Source organism: Triturus cristatus, chromosome 2_2, assembly GCF_964204655.1.
Source record: "Triturus cristatus chromosome 2_2, aTriCri1.1, whole genome shotgun sequence".
Lineage (NCBI taxonomy): Eukaryota > Metazoa > Chordata > Amphibia > Caudata > Salamandridae > Triturus > Triturus cristatus.
In genome coordinates this window covers 861,472,119-861,487,655 of record NC_140582.1, presented here as the reverse complement: position 1 = coordinate 861,487,655, position 15,537 = coordinate 861,472,119, and the positions used below count along the sequence as shown (strand labels likewise).

The following is a 15,537-nucleotide window of genomic DNA, read 5'->3' as shown; positions in this document are numbered from 1 at the left end:
CAGGTCTACAAAGTTATACTGAAAGCAGACAAACATGAGGCAATACAGATCAGTGGGGACATCATGGGTACCAGGTGTCTGGTCAGTTGCCCTAAGAGTATTCAGTGCTTTATCCAATACTTATGCAGGAGGTGGCAAACTATGTTATTACAAGCTTATAACAATCGTAGCACCATTGCAACATTACTACGACAGCAGAAACTGAGATAGCTTGATACTTATATACTAAAACCTAGAAGGATTAAAAGCCCTTCTAGGTTAAGCATAGCATATTTCAGTTGCTCAGCGATTTAACACGTTGCGAGTACACGACAGTCCAGGTAGTACTCGCAACATGTTAAATCGCTGAGCAACTGGAATGCACTATCACACCATAATGTGACAGCGTCCGGAGGGGGAACTACGGCCTATCCCTACTCTGGAGTTTAAGCTGGGAGTACTATTTTAGTGAACTCACGGAGCTCTTATATGAATTGAGATTGTACTTTCGGAACAATTCAAAGACATCGACTGATTTATTGGAATGACAAAGGATATACTAACCAAATAGTTGCTTAAAAGAGGTTGTCATTACAGATATACAGCCCTGAAAAAGTTGGGAATATGAAGAAACACGTGTTGGCTAAACTCACAACCGTTGTAGAACGTGGACAACACTTGAAGACTGGACTTCTTATTTTTTTCGTAGCGTGTGCAATAAGGCTGTATTTAAGTTTTTTTGGAACCTAGGTTCCATCAGTATATGTTGGGTGGGCATCCCCCTTATGATTGCACCACTTTATTTATATATTCGTAGATATTGAATTTAGTGTGTATTTCTAGGAGAGCACCAAGGATTCTCAAATCACCCCCTGCTGTTCCAATGGGATAGACTATAGGCCCGGACATCGAAATAAAAGTGACCAACATTAGTAAGTTAGATAGCTTAAAAATTGGCACTTGTCTGCAAATTGGGTCAGTTTCGTACTTGGAGAGACACTGTATAACTGTTTTGCTAGGTATGGAAGGCTGCATCGATTTGAGCTTGCTACTGGCAATGTTTGTTTTAATATCAGGGAAATTAACAGTTAAAACAGGGCAACAGACCATGAAATAGGCTTACAGTCAAAAAAGGCCCTCAGACTGACCTGTCAGATCAGTTGGTACTGCGTGTTTGCCCCATAGGCCAGCCCGATCTTGTGCACATTCCCTAAATCAATACCAGCTGAAGACATTTGAACAGTTAGATATTTGTACGGTGAGGGCCGCAATGGGCTATTCATGTGGTGTTGGTAAAAGCTTTTGGTGTGAAACGAAAAACTGTAGGTGTTAACTTTTCAAACACAAAATTTAAATACATATAAAGGAACTGTACAAGTATTTCAAAATATATAAGAAATTATGGAAGTACAAAAGAAGCTCTCTTTAAGTCTGGCTATAGATTTTACTGAAATGTGTATTATAGTTACATAAAGGGGTTTTTAGCCACCTTTCTTCATCCATTGGTTTGTAGTTGTATCGTTCCCTTTTTGCTTCTGCCCATTACAGCATATAGCATGAGGCAATAGGTCAGCCTACTTAAGCCACTGGTTAATCTCACTTTGAGTGACTTAATTTTTCTCTCTCACAGGGAGGGAGCACGCCCAAGTTAGTTCCATTCATTGCCAGTGTGTATACTTTATAATGACTTTAGTGTGCCCTAGTGTTTAGAGCTTGATGTGACAGCAGGACGTTTCTAATACATATTCCATCTTTATCGGATCCAATCTCCTGCCAATACTGTTATAAATTCCTTTTGGCGTGTTTTGCTTTTCTGACTGCTGCTATTTCGTAGAATACCAGATCAGATTCTGTGCATTTTAAACTGGTCTGTATTAAGTTATCCTTTATTTACTTGTTTTCTTCTTTTTGCTCTCTTTCCTTCTTTGTTTCTTAATTGTGTCCTTCTTTCCTTTCTTTCTTTCTTTACTTTCTTCTTTCTTTCTTGCCTCCTTTCATTCTTTCTTTCATTCCTTCTTTCTTCTCTATCCTTCTCATTCTTTGTCTTTCTTTTTCTCTTTTCTTTTTTCTCTTTCCTTTTCTTTTACTTTCTTTCGTTTTCTCTTGCCTTACTTCATTGTTGCCTTCTTCCATTCTTTCTTTTTTCTCTACCCTTCTGTCTTTCTTTCCTTCCCTCTCTCCTTGTTTTTCTTTCTATCCCTCTTTCCTTCTCTCTTTATTTCCTTCTCTTTCTTTCCCTCTTTCTTTCCTTGCCTTCTCTTTTTTCTTCCTTCTCTCTCTCCTTTCTTCTCTCTTTCCTTGCCTTCTCATTATTTGCTCTTTCCTTATTTGTTCCTCTTTTTTCTTTCTCTCTTAAAGGCAAACATACATCAGTGGGGGTTAGGCTACTGCAAAAGCTGTAGTCCACTTCATAAAGCACTACTGGTGTCAAGAATGCCCTTTTGGGGCCTCTGTGACATTCATTTGATTGCTATGAATACCTGGTTTGTCAGACTGTAAAAACGTTTATGCATAGTTATATATATAAAAAAAATCTCTGATTTGTTTAAGAGGACTATAGGTAGGTCATGAGTGTAATGTCAGAGTGCATAAAGAGTGCACCCAGGTATAAGTCAATTTACCACATACCCTACCTCACATATAGTCAGTGTTAGGTATGGTGTTGGACGTTCCCAGTGAGTCCCCCAGCGACCAGGCTGGGCTCCTGTGCTGTGGGTAGCCACAAGGATGGTTGCCTGTAGCGGCCCTGCAGTACACCCATGGCACTCCTGGCACAGCCATGGGATCAGGAGGAGACTGCCGGCATTCTGAGTCCGGGTCTGCCAGTGCTTATGCTGCCAGGCCCGCCAACCTAAAGGACAGAATAGGAAGGCACGCATGACCTTCTGGCATAGAGTGGCCTGAAGAGGGCAACGCAGCAGCTGGCTCTTTGCAGTGCATGTTTGTAGTTACAAAAAAGGTCACGGCTGCACCTTCAGATCCTATACACCAATACAATAACACTGATTTTGCAGCTAACACTCCCTTCACTTGAGCGCGCCTTGCAAAGCCTTGCATCTTTTCAAGAAGAGTGTGTACGCATGTAAGTGCGAGTGTGGGGGGCTCACCTGCTCCTCCTCAGACTCCAAGCCTCTGCAAATAAACCGCCTCGGATAGCAGAATCTGTCAGAATCAAGTGCAAACCCGTTCCAGTTCTCTTAAGGGAGTCTCGGTGCTGAGCACTGGCTAGCAGTGGCACAAATTAAACACTGCCCAGCAGTTTTATTGAAGATTAAAGATATTAGGCTGTTCTGCTTTTCTATGTATGATATACCCGGTGTCTTCCAATTACCTGTTTATTTTTCCTATAATGTTGAGCCCAGAACAAAAAACAGTATTTTAAATCTGGTCTTTACAATTACAAAATGAAATTGAGATAGTGTGTATATATTGGTTATATATGTTGCTTTTCTTGTAACACAAACTAGTCATGCATCACTTTTCTGTGGCACTGAACAGATGGATTTCTCGTATCCAGTGTGCATGCCACTCTTGCAACCAGATCCTTGTCTTACTAGAATCCCTTCAAGCAGCCTAATATCAGTGTACCTGTAGCTGCCAAGGTAGATGTATTTGCACAGTTTTGTTAATTAAAGCTGAATTAATATGCACGAAACCAGTTTGGTATATATTTTTATAGTACCTCTCTGTTTTTCAGAGTTTTAATTTTTTTCTCTCATTGCTTCTATCTCCTTTGACGAAGTATGCATCTTAGTAGCAATTAAATTATAGAAAAAGATAATATTGTCTCGGTGTTAACTATTTGGCCTACTAAAATATCTTACAACAAAAAAACTTTAATACAATAGCTTGAAACAAAGTTCAGCTTCTCGTACGACTTGTACACACCTGGGATGCCATCTGTTTAGTGGTGCTTACAATAAGATCACCCAAGAAATCTATTATTGTTGCAGTTGCTGCAATGTGTATTATTTTCTTTTTTACTAGGCTCGGAAAAAAGCTCATGACTGGCTGTCAGAAGCACAGTCTATTACGCCATTAAACCCAGAGCAAGTGGCAATGGAAGAACCTACAGTTGCGGTGGAAGAGAATGTTAAAGGAAAAGAAGAAGAAAGCAGAATTGAAGAGAAGAAATGCAACACTGTGGAGGTAACGCTGGGCCAAATACGCAGGGGGTGAACAATATGTTTCTCTCTTCTTATTCTCGTATCTATTGTGTTTACAATATGCACACTAAGAAGTGAATTTTAGTTTAGTGTTATAGATTGTTCTGAACAGAAGAAGATGAGTGGGCATTACTGAAAAGTGTGATCTTAAGGGACTTTCTGATGCAGCAGGCGAATGTTTGTGGCTTGATGTAGCGCGAGAGTGGGTATTATAGTTTAAACACCTGTCTTCATTTTGTATGGATTTCAGATAAAGTCTGGATAGCAACAGTATGTTGGTAAAGTGATGTTTTTTATTTGGCTGTGTGTGGTGGTGTATTTTTGCATACACATAGGTACAGTCTGTGAATGTCCTTTCTAGGCATGTGCAGATAAGGCACAATTATCAGTATTATTGTTACCTTAACTGGGAAAACTTGAGTAATTTATCCGTTCGGATTCGTGTTTTTTGGCTTGTATTTAGTTGGCCTGTTGTGTGGTGCAATCCCGACTGTTAGTGGGCAGGAAAAGGTTAAAAGGAGGACATATAGTGGACTTTCAGATTGATCGTGGTGGCAATGATGAGGACCGTAAAGTTCAGGTGTTCGCAGGGGAAGGTTCGCTGAGGCTGGAAAGCATGTGTGTTGTACAATCTCATGGCTCAGGCAATTGTAGTTACTTTTGTGAAAGGCGAAGGCCCTTCCACATTGTCCTAAATCTTGTTATTTACTGAAGTTTGCCAGATACTAAAACTCAGAGCATTACAATTTTTATTTGATTGAAAATTCTCAAGACGGATTACATACTATGTAATGCTGTATTAAAAAAAAATGCCCAAGATGAACAAGAAAAAGTATTACACCCACCCTCAGATAAAACTCCTGGTTACCACCATTAATCAAGAAACTCCCATTTACTAATGGTTCCAACAGTCAATTATGCCAGCAAGTCGAGCATAAGCATCTCTCTTGGTAACCCAGCTCTGAAATGCCCTCCAAAATGTCGTAAACAAAATTGAGGACCACCTCACTTACAAAAAACACATACAAATCTGTCTTTACTATAACCACCCCCAAGTCATGTCAGACCCTGTCACTGTGCCTGGCGTTTAATACAATTGGAAAGTTGATGCCTAGAGCTAAGCAAAGGCAATCCCTTAACGGTTATGTTTTATCACAGTTCCTTCTTGTTGGATGAAATGGACAGATAGATTGGACAGCTCCTGAGCATGTGTAGAAGAATCAGATTGTCATGCTTTTAGAAGCAAGGGGTGACTGAACACAAATTTGTGATGATTAAAGTCTACGCTGATATAAAAGCCACATCCTCAGTTACCTGGGTGTCCATGAGAAATCATGCATGGCTTTCTTCATCTGCAATTTACCAAGGTTTACAGGTCAATATTCTTCACTTTTCATTTACTATTAAAAGTGATGATCTGTGAAGCTCTTCAAAGGCAAAGAAGGTCTTGAAGTTGTATTTCTCAAACATACTTTTTCACTCCCTTCAGGAATTTAATCACTCGAATCCTTACAGGATTTATGTAAAAGTAGGATCTATATGAACATCTTTATAAATGCACATATTTTATCACAAATTGAAGCGGTTTCACACTTTGTGATACATTTTAAAGGTTGTGGTTGTAGTAAGTGTCAAGGAAAAGGCGGATGTTTCTTTTTGTGAGTAGGAAAGAGTCCATGCGTTGTTATCAATGAAACCAGAATATCTGACCACGAGAATCTCAAAGAGAAGCTATAAATGTCATACCCTTCATTCCCACTACATTGTTATGTTAAAAATTATTTATAGAGCACGCGTTCACCGATTGGTTTCTTGGTGCTTGGTCTAGGATATGCTGGAGCTTTGTTAATCTGTCATGCGCTTGATTTAATCATAGGCTTTGGCAAATAGCCAGGTTTTAAGAAGCTCTCTGAATTTAATGAGGTCCGTGCATGCTTTGATGTTTGATGGAACAGAGTTCCAAAAGCCAGGCGCCAACAATGCAAATCTACAGCCACCTTGTCGCTTCAGTTTGTAAGCGGTTGTGGTTAGCAGGTTCATATATGATGAGTGCAAGTTGTGCGACGGTATATGCCTTTGAGTGAGATTGGAGATGAATTTAGGACATGGGCCATGCAAGGACTTAAAAATCAAGCAGCCCACTTTAAAAGCAGAACGTAGTAGAATGGGGAGCCAATGTAGCTTCCTCATGAGGGGGGAGACGTGTTCCCACCTGGGTTGCTGAAAGATCAACCTTACTGCCTGATTCTGGACTAGCTGCAGTCTCTTAATGAGATACAGTGGTATGCCAAGTACAATTAATTGGCATAATCTAAATGAGAGATCACCATGGCTAAAACAGGCTGTATTAGTGCTTATCTCGTGAGGAATCTGCGGATCTTCCTTATTTTCCTTAGTTGATGATGGCATGATGGGATTTCATTGATAGGTTGTTGTGTATTATCACCCCAAGACTTTTTGCTGAAGAAGTTGTAATGGGGGAAGCACCCAACTCGTTTGGTCAGAACCGTGGACTCCAAGGGTTCTTGGTGCCTCCTAACAGGATAAGTTCTGTCTTATCCGGGTTGAGTTTCAGCTGATTACTATTCATCCAATCCCGGATATGCAGCATAGTGGCTTGAAATTCTGATGCACATGGACACCTTGCTACATGAGATTCAAGTACCTTAGCCAGATACAGGAGCAGGGAAATTGGACGGTAGTTGGTCAATATCTCAGGGTCAGCCACTGTTTTTTTTTAAGAGGGGGACAATAATAGCCTCCTTAAAGATTCTCGGAACGATGCCCTGAGTCAATGACTCATTTAAAAGAGAGAGTGCAGGCTTAGAAAGTAGAGAGGAAAGCTCTTTTAGAACATGAGGTGGGTAGCTGTCCATCGGGGATCCTGATTTCACTTTGGACAGAAGGTCCAAAAAGTCCAAACTATCGATCGCTGGAAACTGCTCAATGGAGTGGGGGGTTTCCGATATAGATGAGAGTATCCTGGGAGTGGTATACTTTAAAATACTGTCCTTGATTGAGACGATTTTATCTACACAAAACGTATTGAGAGAGTTACACAGTGCTTGAGATGGTGTGGATGTTACTGTGATTCTGTCAGTTTTCGAAAGTTCGTTGATGATGGAAAAACTTCTTTCGACATGTTAGAAGAGTTTATGAATTTAGCGGAAAAAAGCGTGGTCTTGGCTGTGTAGATAGCTTTTTTTATATAGTTTGAGTTTTACTAAGTAGATCTCTCCCTTATCCGGGGAATAGCTACATCTCCATCTCCTTTCAGCTTGGCGGAGGTCTCATTTTTATATTTTTAAATTCGCCGAGAACCATTTCTGGGCTTCCTGGCGCCTGACCAATTTCACCCTCCCAAGCGAGGCGTGATTGTTACAGGCCGCTGATAGCCAAGCAGTGAGGCTATCCGCACTGGCTATAACAGAGGATTGGATGGCGGGAGCTGTATTGGTCAGTGTGGCCAGGAAGGAAGGTTTATCCAGACTCTTCCAATTCCTGGCCGTAGTCCCTCTAGCTACTGATGGAGTGAACATTACTGACAGGATGTAGGAAGGATTCCCTGGCCTACTGATAGAATTAATTACATATGTTAAATAATTTTAAAAATGTTTAGTCCACTTAAATACATAATTATTATCATCGTTCTTAATATTATTAATAATAAGATACTTACATAGCATAGCCCTTGCTACAAGGGCGAAGGAGCTTTTTATGTATAACAGGGAAAATGCATGCAAGATTGTGACAAGATAAGGCAGGGAAGGAAATGTGTTTTCAAGTCTTTTTTTCAGAAAAATAGTGAATTGGGCTTAAGTGTTACCTTTTTTTGGTAGGCAACTTCAGAATGTTAGTGCTTTGCACATGGTTCAGTGTCTGGGATTTTTAATTTTTTTTTTTTTTTTTTTTTTTTTTGGTCAAAATCTTCATTTTTATTATATTTATTCGCCCAACAATGCCTATAGGCAATTTATGCCACTTTTTTTTTTTTTTTTTTGGAACCGTTTATTGCAGTTTGTAAAAGTTACAGGTATGGGCCTACAACCACCAGGCCGGCCGCTAGAGTGACAAAAGCATATTGCATATATACAGTAGTAAGTCTCTCGGCAGTGCAGAGTAGTGAAACAGGAGTAATCAATGGTGCAGGCCACACAGCTCCATGCCCACAGTACGGTTCCCTTTTCTTAAAACAAAACAACACCAAAAAACCACACCCGCAAGGCAACCCGCGATCCAAAGTGACAGCACGTGCTCCATAAGTGGGGGATCCAAACCAGCAGCAGAACTCTGAAGAGGGGAATGGGAGTAGATCAGGGACTAGGGGACCGCGCGCCCGCGGCCGAGGGAGGGGGGCCGTCTAAGGAGACGGAGCAGGCGAGGCAGCCGGTAGTAGTGGCGGCTCACAAATACCCCCGCGGTAGGCGTTCCAGGGGATTTTTAATTTTTGGTACTTTGAGAAGCAGGCAAGAGTTACTTCTTTTATCTCTTTGTTCACCATTGAAGTGTAGTTTGCCCTTTAGATAACTCGTTAGGTCCAGAGGAAGGGTTTTTAGAATGACACAAGCCATTTTGAAGGGAATCCTAGCTTTATTAGGGAGTCAGTGGAGGACTTTCAGAATGGATGTGATCCGATCTGATTTCTTAATTCCTTTAAAAGGATGAACTGCAGTATGAAGGATGGCCTTGAAAGTATCTATAGTGGATCTGGGCAGGCCAGTATATTGTATTGCCAATCTCTTAATAAGTACCAGAGTTTGTACAGATGTTATAATGTCCGGTGAAGATATGGAGGTTTTTAGTTTCTTAGGTCCTTTTTAACGAGTTCTGCGTAGGGGTACCAGGAGGCTAGAATTCTTGAATTTAACCAGTATTCTTACACCAAAACTCACAGATTAATTTTTTTCATCGGACCAGGGAATAACTATATTGACACAGAGATAGTGGGTCTTTTACCTCATAATTTCCCCAATTCTGTGGCGAAAACTACAGACATTTTCCAAGTGTCTGAAAAAGGGCTGATGGGGAGTGAAAGAGTGTGGTGGGCAGATGGTCTTTGTGGTCTTCATCATGTCTGAGGATAGCACTTTTTATCTCCCGTGCTGCTTCAAGGGTTGGACGGGGTTGCACTGTGCAGTTATCTGCAGCCCCTGTCCCTGCAGCATCAAAGACAGGTCAGGTGTCTCTGGGCTGGAAATGATCAGGTACGCAGTTTGCAGACTTGATCATTTTGGTGCCCAGGCACACTTGTAAGTGTAGGTAGCATATTCCACCCAAAGATATCACTGTGGGGGAAATTGCTTCGCTTTAATGAGGGTATTCTCTTGAAGGATTTGGAAGGAGGTGTTTTTGAAGATTTTCATGTTGTGAGGAGCCATAGTTAGTTGTTGGTTAGTGATTAATTATACTGATTTGTAAAACTGGCTAACACAGCAGAGATGCATCTATAAATCTTTTGAGTCATTTTTAGGTCTCGCCTAGCGAACGCAGCACATGCGCTGCTTCGCCGTGGCGAGACTATTGTTGTCGGTTTGGTGCGGGAAGGGAGACAAACCATGTAGGCGCATGGCATCTCCTCTCTGCTTCACACGCTCCCACCGCATGCTGCAACTATACAAGCCAGACACGCGCTTGTTTTCTATTTGTTTACTCTTTTACTTGGTTGCAGGGGCTTTATGGGAGATAATGTGCTTTTTAGTTTGGAACTTGTCTCCCACGACAGGCGGGGCCATCGGTGCCGCCTACCTCTCTAAAAGAATTATTTTATTTGTGCTTGGGAGGTTCTTAAATGGCATGATTTATACAGATTTGCTTTGGCCGGCCGGTATACGGCTTGCACCTCCCAAACTGCTCCCCTTTACGATCCCGACGAGGCCTGGTGAAGGGCTGAGGATTCCTTTCTGCTTGGGATTCCCGGACGAACTGGTGGGGCACTAGGCACTGATAAAGGGCTACTTTTTTTTCTTACTACGTCACCTCCACCTTATGCTGAGGCGTAACCCCTCCCCCCACCGCCTCCGATAAATCAAGAGGGTGGCCTCGAGAATTAATTAAAGCAAATGTCTCGTGGAACCCCAGTGGGGCCATTTGCCTAAAATGAAAGAGTATTTAGTGAAATCCCTTTCACGTGACCCGCGAGTATAGCCCCAGGCGGCCCTCGGTATTGGTTCCGTCCCAAAACGTGTCCTTGGCTGAAGCCGGAATGATTAACCAAGGATGTGGACTGGTGGCCTCTCCTGGACACACTACCCGGGACCCCGGAAGATTTTCACCACGTATGTTTTCACAGACATAAAACAGTGGAGTTCAAACCCTCTTGCTTTTAACCTGGTCTTTCTTTGCACCATTTGGAAAACACACAAAATCTTAAAAATACATACATTTATTGATAAAGGCACGCATTAGGGTAATTTTCCTGCTAAACTACATTAAATATTTTTTCCCCCATAGCCTTATGAACGGGTAGCAGCTCTTAATTCTGACGTTAGCCCATTTCCGAGTGCTATCAACACTGTAAAATAATGTGCACAAGATCACGCAGCTTGTTTACGAGGAAAAAGTCTTAATTTCCCATCTGATCCAAGAGAAGTATATAGAGCCTGAAAATAGCCTTCTCGGGATTCAGGTGTTGTTTATTTCTTATGGTCCTTAAAGAGGATTTGTGTTTATTTGGAAGAAATAGAGGTGTTTTGGACCTCCTAATTCAAACGTCAACGGTCGCAGACCTGGTGCCACCAAAAAACTACTTTCAATTGTGATACTGATTGATAATAGTAATATAAGTAATAACGTGATTTCTGCTCTGTTGTTTCTTTGTGCTGTACATAAATAACGTCACTATTACTGAATCTGTGGTACTCAATTACCATACCTCAGAAGGATGAAGGCTCACCCTGCCTTACTGGGACATCTAGAGTGACAAATTGTGTAAGAGGTGAGTGTTCAGCTCACTGAGCCATCGCACCAGCTCAATACTTCTATGGTTTCTCCCACAATGGTCCCATTAAAAGTCCTATGACATGTTCAACTATGAGTAGGGCAGATTGACACTCAGGGTCAGAGCAAAACAAGCATTTGCAATGCAATAGGTCTCGCATTTACGCAAGTTTGAGCTATTGACATTGTAACTAACTGCCTTTTATTTTTGTTTTTGTTTTTAAAACATAAATACAAGGCATTGTCGTTCACAATGGCAATAGCTTAAACTTGCGTAAATGCGAGACCTGTTGCATTGCAAATGCTTGTTTAATTGGAGGTAGACTCTTTAGCATGAAGAAAGAGGAATTCCCTTTTTGTTGGCTTTAGTTTCGAGAAGAGTGAGGGACATTAATTTAATACGTTTTCATGGAAGATTTCTGAGATCTTAAGGTGGAATTGGATGTTGTCGCCGTTTAGATGATGACAACCTTTTTAACTATAGCATAGAGCATAGTGCTTTCCTTAGAGAAGATAAAAATCTCCCTTTGATAAAAAGTCTCTATTTGTTAATATGCTGCTTGGTGCAAAATAGAAGATTGCGCCAAAATATTTTTGTTTTATCATCTCCATCCTTCAATGATTGGTCCAGGAGGCTTTGTTCTATTATGGCAATGAAATAGCTGGCCTTCAGTTTATGTAATAAGAGATTCCTTTGTTGCAAAACGTAGACCATTGATTGACCATCTGCAGAACTCCATGGTCATGCTGGCATACCCCAGAATACTTAATGCACTGGAATTTTGCAAGCATCCCTGATGAAAGGGGGATATAGAAAGCTAACCAATGATGTTAAGATTTATCTATGATGGTTAACTGCTGGTGGCGCCCTGCACCATTTGAATTAATGACCCCGATTTGGGATTTTTCTTTAAAAATGTAATAAAATGTCTGTGAATAGAGGGAGGCGTGGAGTCCTGTTGTACTCTCCAAATAAGCAGCAAGAAGGGAGACCTGATAGAACCTATTTTTACAAACTTGAACCTTGATGAGAGGAGTGGAGAGAAACTTTTCAGTTCTAGGCCCTTCATCCCCGTTCTGGAATAAAGGATGCTGATTAGGGTCATATGATCAAAGCTGTTGAATGCTGCAGAAATTACTGATACTCGAGAAGGGAAATGATGTTGCCTTCGTACAGTGTAAGAATCAAGTAGTCAGATGGTGGGTCTGCCTATGCTTCATTTGATGTGGAAGTCAGATCGGAGTTGGCATTGAGATGGTTATTGTTCAAGATGTGAAAGAAAGGTTGCAGGGGAACAACGTTGTCAATGATTCTGTGAGGACATTACGTTTGGAGACTGATCTTGGGTGTTGATGTCAGTGGGGTTGAAGATCAGTGTCATGAGTAGAAGTGTAATAAGACCAGGTTTGAGCATAGGGAGAAATGTTCCTTCTTCTTGGGTGGATTTCTTGACACGTATCACATGGTAGCCACAGCTATCGGTTTAATAGAATGCTTTATTGTCATGTACGTCTCTGGTCCACTCCATATTACATCATGGAATTGACCGGATTTCATGTTCCTAAGAAGTCAGTATCCACAGCCTCTCCCAGAGTAACCTTCTTCCCAACCTTTGCATTGTGATATTCCAGGCAGACATTGGGGTTTGTGATGAATAGATTCCTGAGATGTGTGATCTTACCAGGGTATCCGCTCCTTCAAGATTAAGGGTAAAATAATTAATGCACTGCAGCAATCTTTATGCTGTGCTCATGGAAAAGTGATCACTTTCATAAATGTTAGTTTCAAAGTGGAATATAACGAAGGTAAATATATTTGTCATTTTATACCACACTTATTTTTAGAACTGGGCTCGTCGATTTGAATAGAGAAAGAAAGCGTCTGTGTGGGATCATGTACGAATGATTACCATGTTCACTGTTTGTCTTGCGTTAGCCAAGACTTTTTGATTTTATTAAAATTATATATTTAAAATGCTTACTAACATGGGCTTTCAACTAGTCCTTTTTAGGTCGAGGACTACCGGTCTGCCGAAGGCAGAACCGGAAGTCGGAGATTTAATGTTTTCTGGAGTGGCTATTTAGCCCGTCTCTCTTTTAGCTTCTCCTCCATTGGCTGGCTTCCTAAACGGAGGCCAGCCATTGGAGGAGAGAGCCGTCCCTCCAAATAGGCTCCGTCTTTTTCAGATTCGGGGGCGTGTTCTTGCTGTTCTTTCTACTTTTTAGCAACGCCCTTTTTTAGGCGTGTTTTTCTCTACTCCTGCCAATGGCAAGAGGAGAGAAAAAGAAACACGCCCCCGAATCTGAAAACGCCACTGCGTCTCTCCGAGGCATTTCTGCTTTGCCTCGGAGAAAGGCAGTGGTGTGCTTGCCTTTTGCTCTGCCATGTTTTTACCTTGTGCCTCTTAGTGTAGATCTTTGATCCGCAACGCCCTTTTTTAGGCGTGTTTTTCTCTCCTCCTGCCAATGGCAAGAGGAGAGAAAAAGAAACACGCCCCCGAATCTGAAAACGCCACTGCGTTTCTCCGAGGCATTTCTGCTTTGCCTCGGAGAAAGGCAGTGGTGTGCTTGCCTTTTGCTCTGCCTTGTTTTTACCTTGTGCCTCTTAGTGTAGATCTTTGATCCGTTCACTCTTTTGTAAAACTCGCGGGCTCCGTTCAATCGATCGCGTTGAGAGTGAGAGTTCCGGCCAATGCGGCCACCGTAGCGCGGGAGCGCTTGTTTCTCAAGCGTAACTGTATCTACTGTGACAAGCAAGGAGTCGCCGCTCTCTTCAGCGAGCAGATGCTGGCATTGAAGGGTCCGTCAGTCCGTGACATCGAAAAATAGCGGGATACTTTAAGATTGTTATAATATGAAACACTAGTGCCTTTGGAATTGCTTTGAACAGATCGTGTATGTAATAAATATACTACTTTGAGCACCGTTTGCAGATTTAATGTTTGCCTAACTTGTAGCCTAGAAACTGTTAAGTGATCTATTTCCAAAATGCTTTATGTTGATAAGAAGTTTGATTACTCGCTTCCATACGTCTGAATTGGTTTCGCTGTCTTTGCATTTGAAGCTACCCGTCAGAAACATCTGCCATTTCGCTAGCCAAGAGTGTAAGAGCGCATGCGTACACCTAGTGTAGCCTGCCGAGACCATATCCGAGTCAGGCACTCTTTAAAGTGGTGGGGGAAATGAGTCAAAGGATAAATGAGAACCCATGCCTGATTTTAACATGGATGCCGCGGCGATGCTTATGACTCGCGGGTCAGTTGTGCGACGCGGCCATCGGCAGTCCTTTGTCTGTGTCTATCTCAGGGAGCTTCTAGACAGGCGGGTGGCACCAAACGGACTAGGCTCCGCCCCCACAGCGGCCCAATCGCGTTGAGGTGACCATGAAGGCCCCGCCCCTTGGTGGCAGCAGAGCGCCGCGAAAGAGGGTGATGGCTCTCAAACCTGATGAAAACTATAATTTAAAAAAAAAATTCTTGCTCAAAACAAAAGTTTTCACTTGTTTGTTTTATAAGCGAACAATCAGGGCTCCTAGTTTATCAATGCCCAGTGTACTTCCACCGCAGTCCGGCACCGCTCAGCAGCGGCTAGCACTATCAGGCAGTGCGGGGATCCCGCGGAGCACACAGTTTGCTTCATTATCAACTTTCTCTCCCTTTCTGACTACACAGGCTTACTGGGAGTAGTAGCTCAGTATGCAGCCCGTGGTCGTTGGTGTTCATGATACCCTAGACAACATAAAACTACATCCCCCGGCGTCCTATACGAGGGAGGCATATCAAAGTAAGGGAAGGTAATGACTTTCGCGCTGGTTGACGGGAATTGTAGTCTTATTGGTTACTCAATTATGTTCAAATAAGCATTTTAACCGTGCAAAAAACCTACATATGCCAATATGCACATGATGAAAGAAGCTCCGCAAATTCGGTGGGGCGTAGTTCTTTCAGGTTGAGATGTTCGGGAGTGCCCTGAGGTCCTTGAGTAGAGGTTCAGACGATCTATAAATTAAAAAAACAACTATATATTGCGTGCCGACCCTATAATGCCGAGACCATTGCATTGTAAACCACCGGTGTTTTTGTCCCGGCGGTAGCAACACAAAGAGGCCTGGTGACTCACCGGGGGATGGCACAGCTCTCGCGGGCGGCGCCAGGTGGATCTGTGTGGCTCTGTATGTATGTCTGGGGGATACACTTTGTATGTGTGTGGCTCTGTGTGGGTGGTTCTGTATGTGTGTGGGGTTGGCTCTCTCACTACGTCACTCTCTCTCCATCTACCTCACTCTCTCTCACTACCTCACTCTCTATTTCAATACCTCACTCTCTCTCTCTATCTCACTACCTCACTCTCTCTCTCTGCTAATGCAATAGGTATCACATATGCAAAAAAAAAAAAGCGAATGCCAATAGAAATGACAATGCCATTTATTTAGGGATACAATAATGATAAAAAAATA

The 15,537-nt window shown here is 42.1% G+C and overlaps 1 protein-coding gene across 1 annotated transcript in view; it reads left to right on the top strand.

Moving 5' to 3' along the window:
• Nucleotides 1-15,537, top strand: part of FAM114A1 (family with sequence similarity 114 member A1) — a 199,670-nt gene that overhangs the window by 154,794 nt on the left and 29,339 nt on the right. Inside the window, exon 10 of the mRNA XM_085642273.1 lies at nucleotides 3,967-4,128. Within this exon, the coding sequence (XP_085498399.1) occupies nucleotides 3,967-4,128 (162 nt within the window). The remainder of the gene's footprint in view (nucleotides 1-3,966; nucleotides 4,129-15,537) is intronic.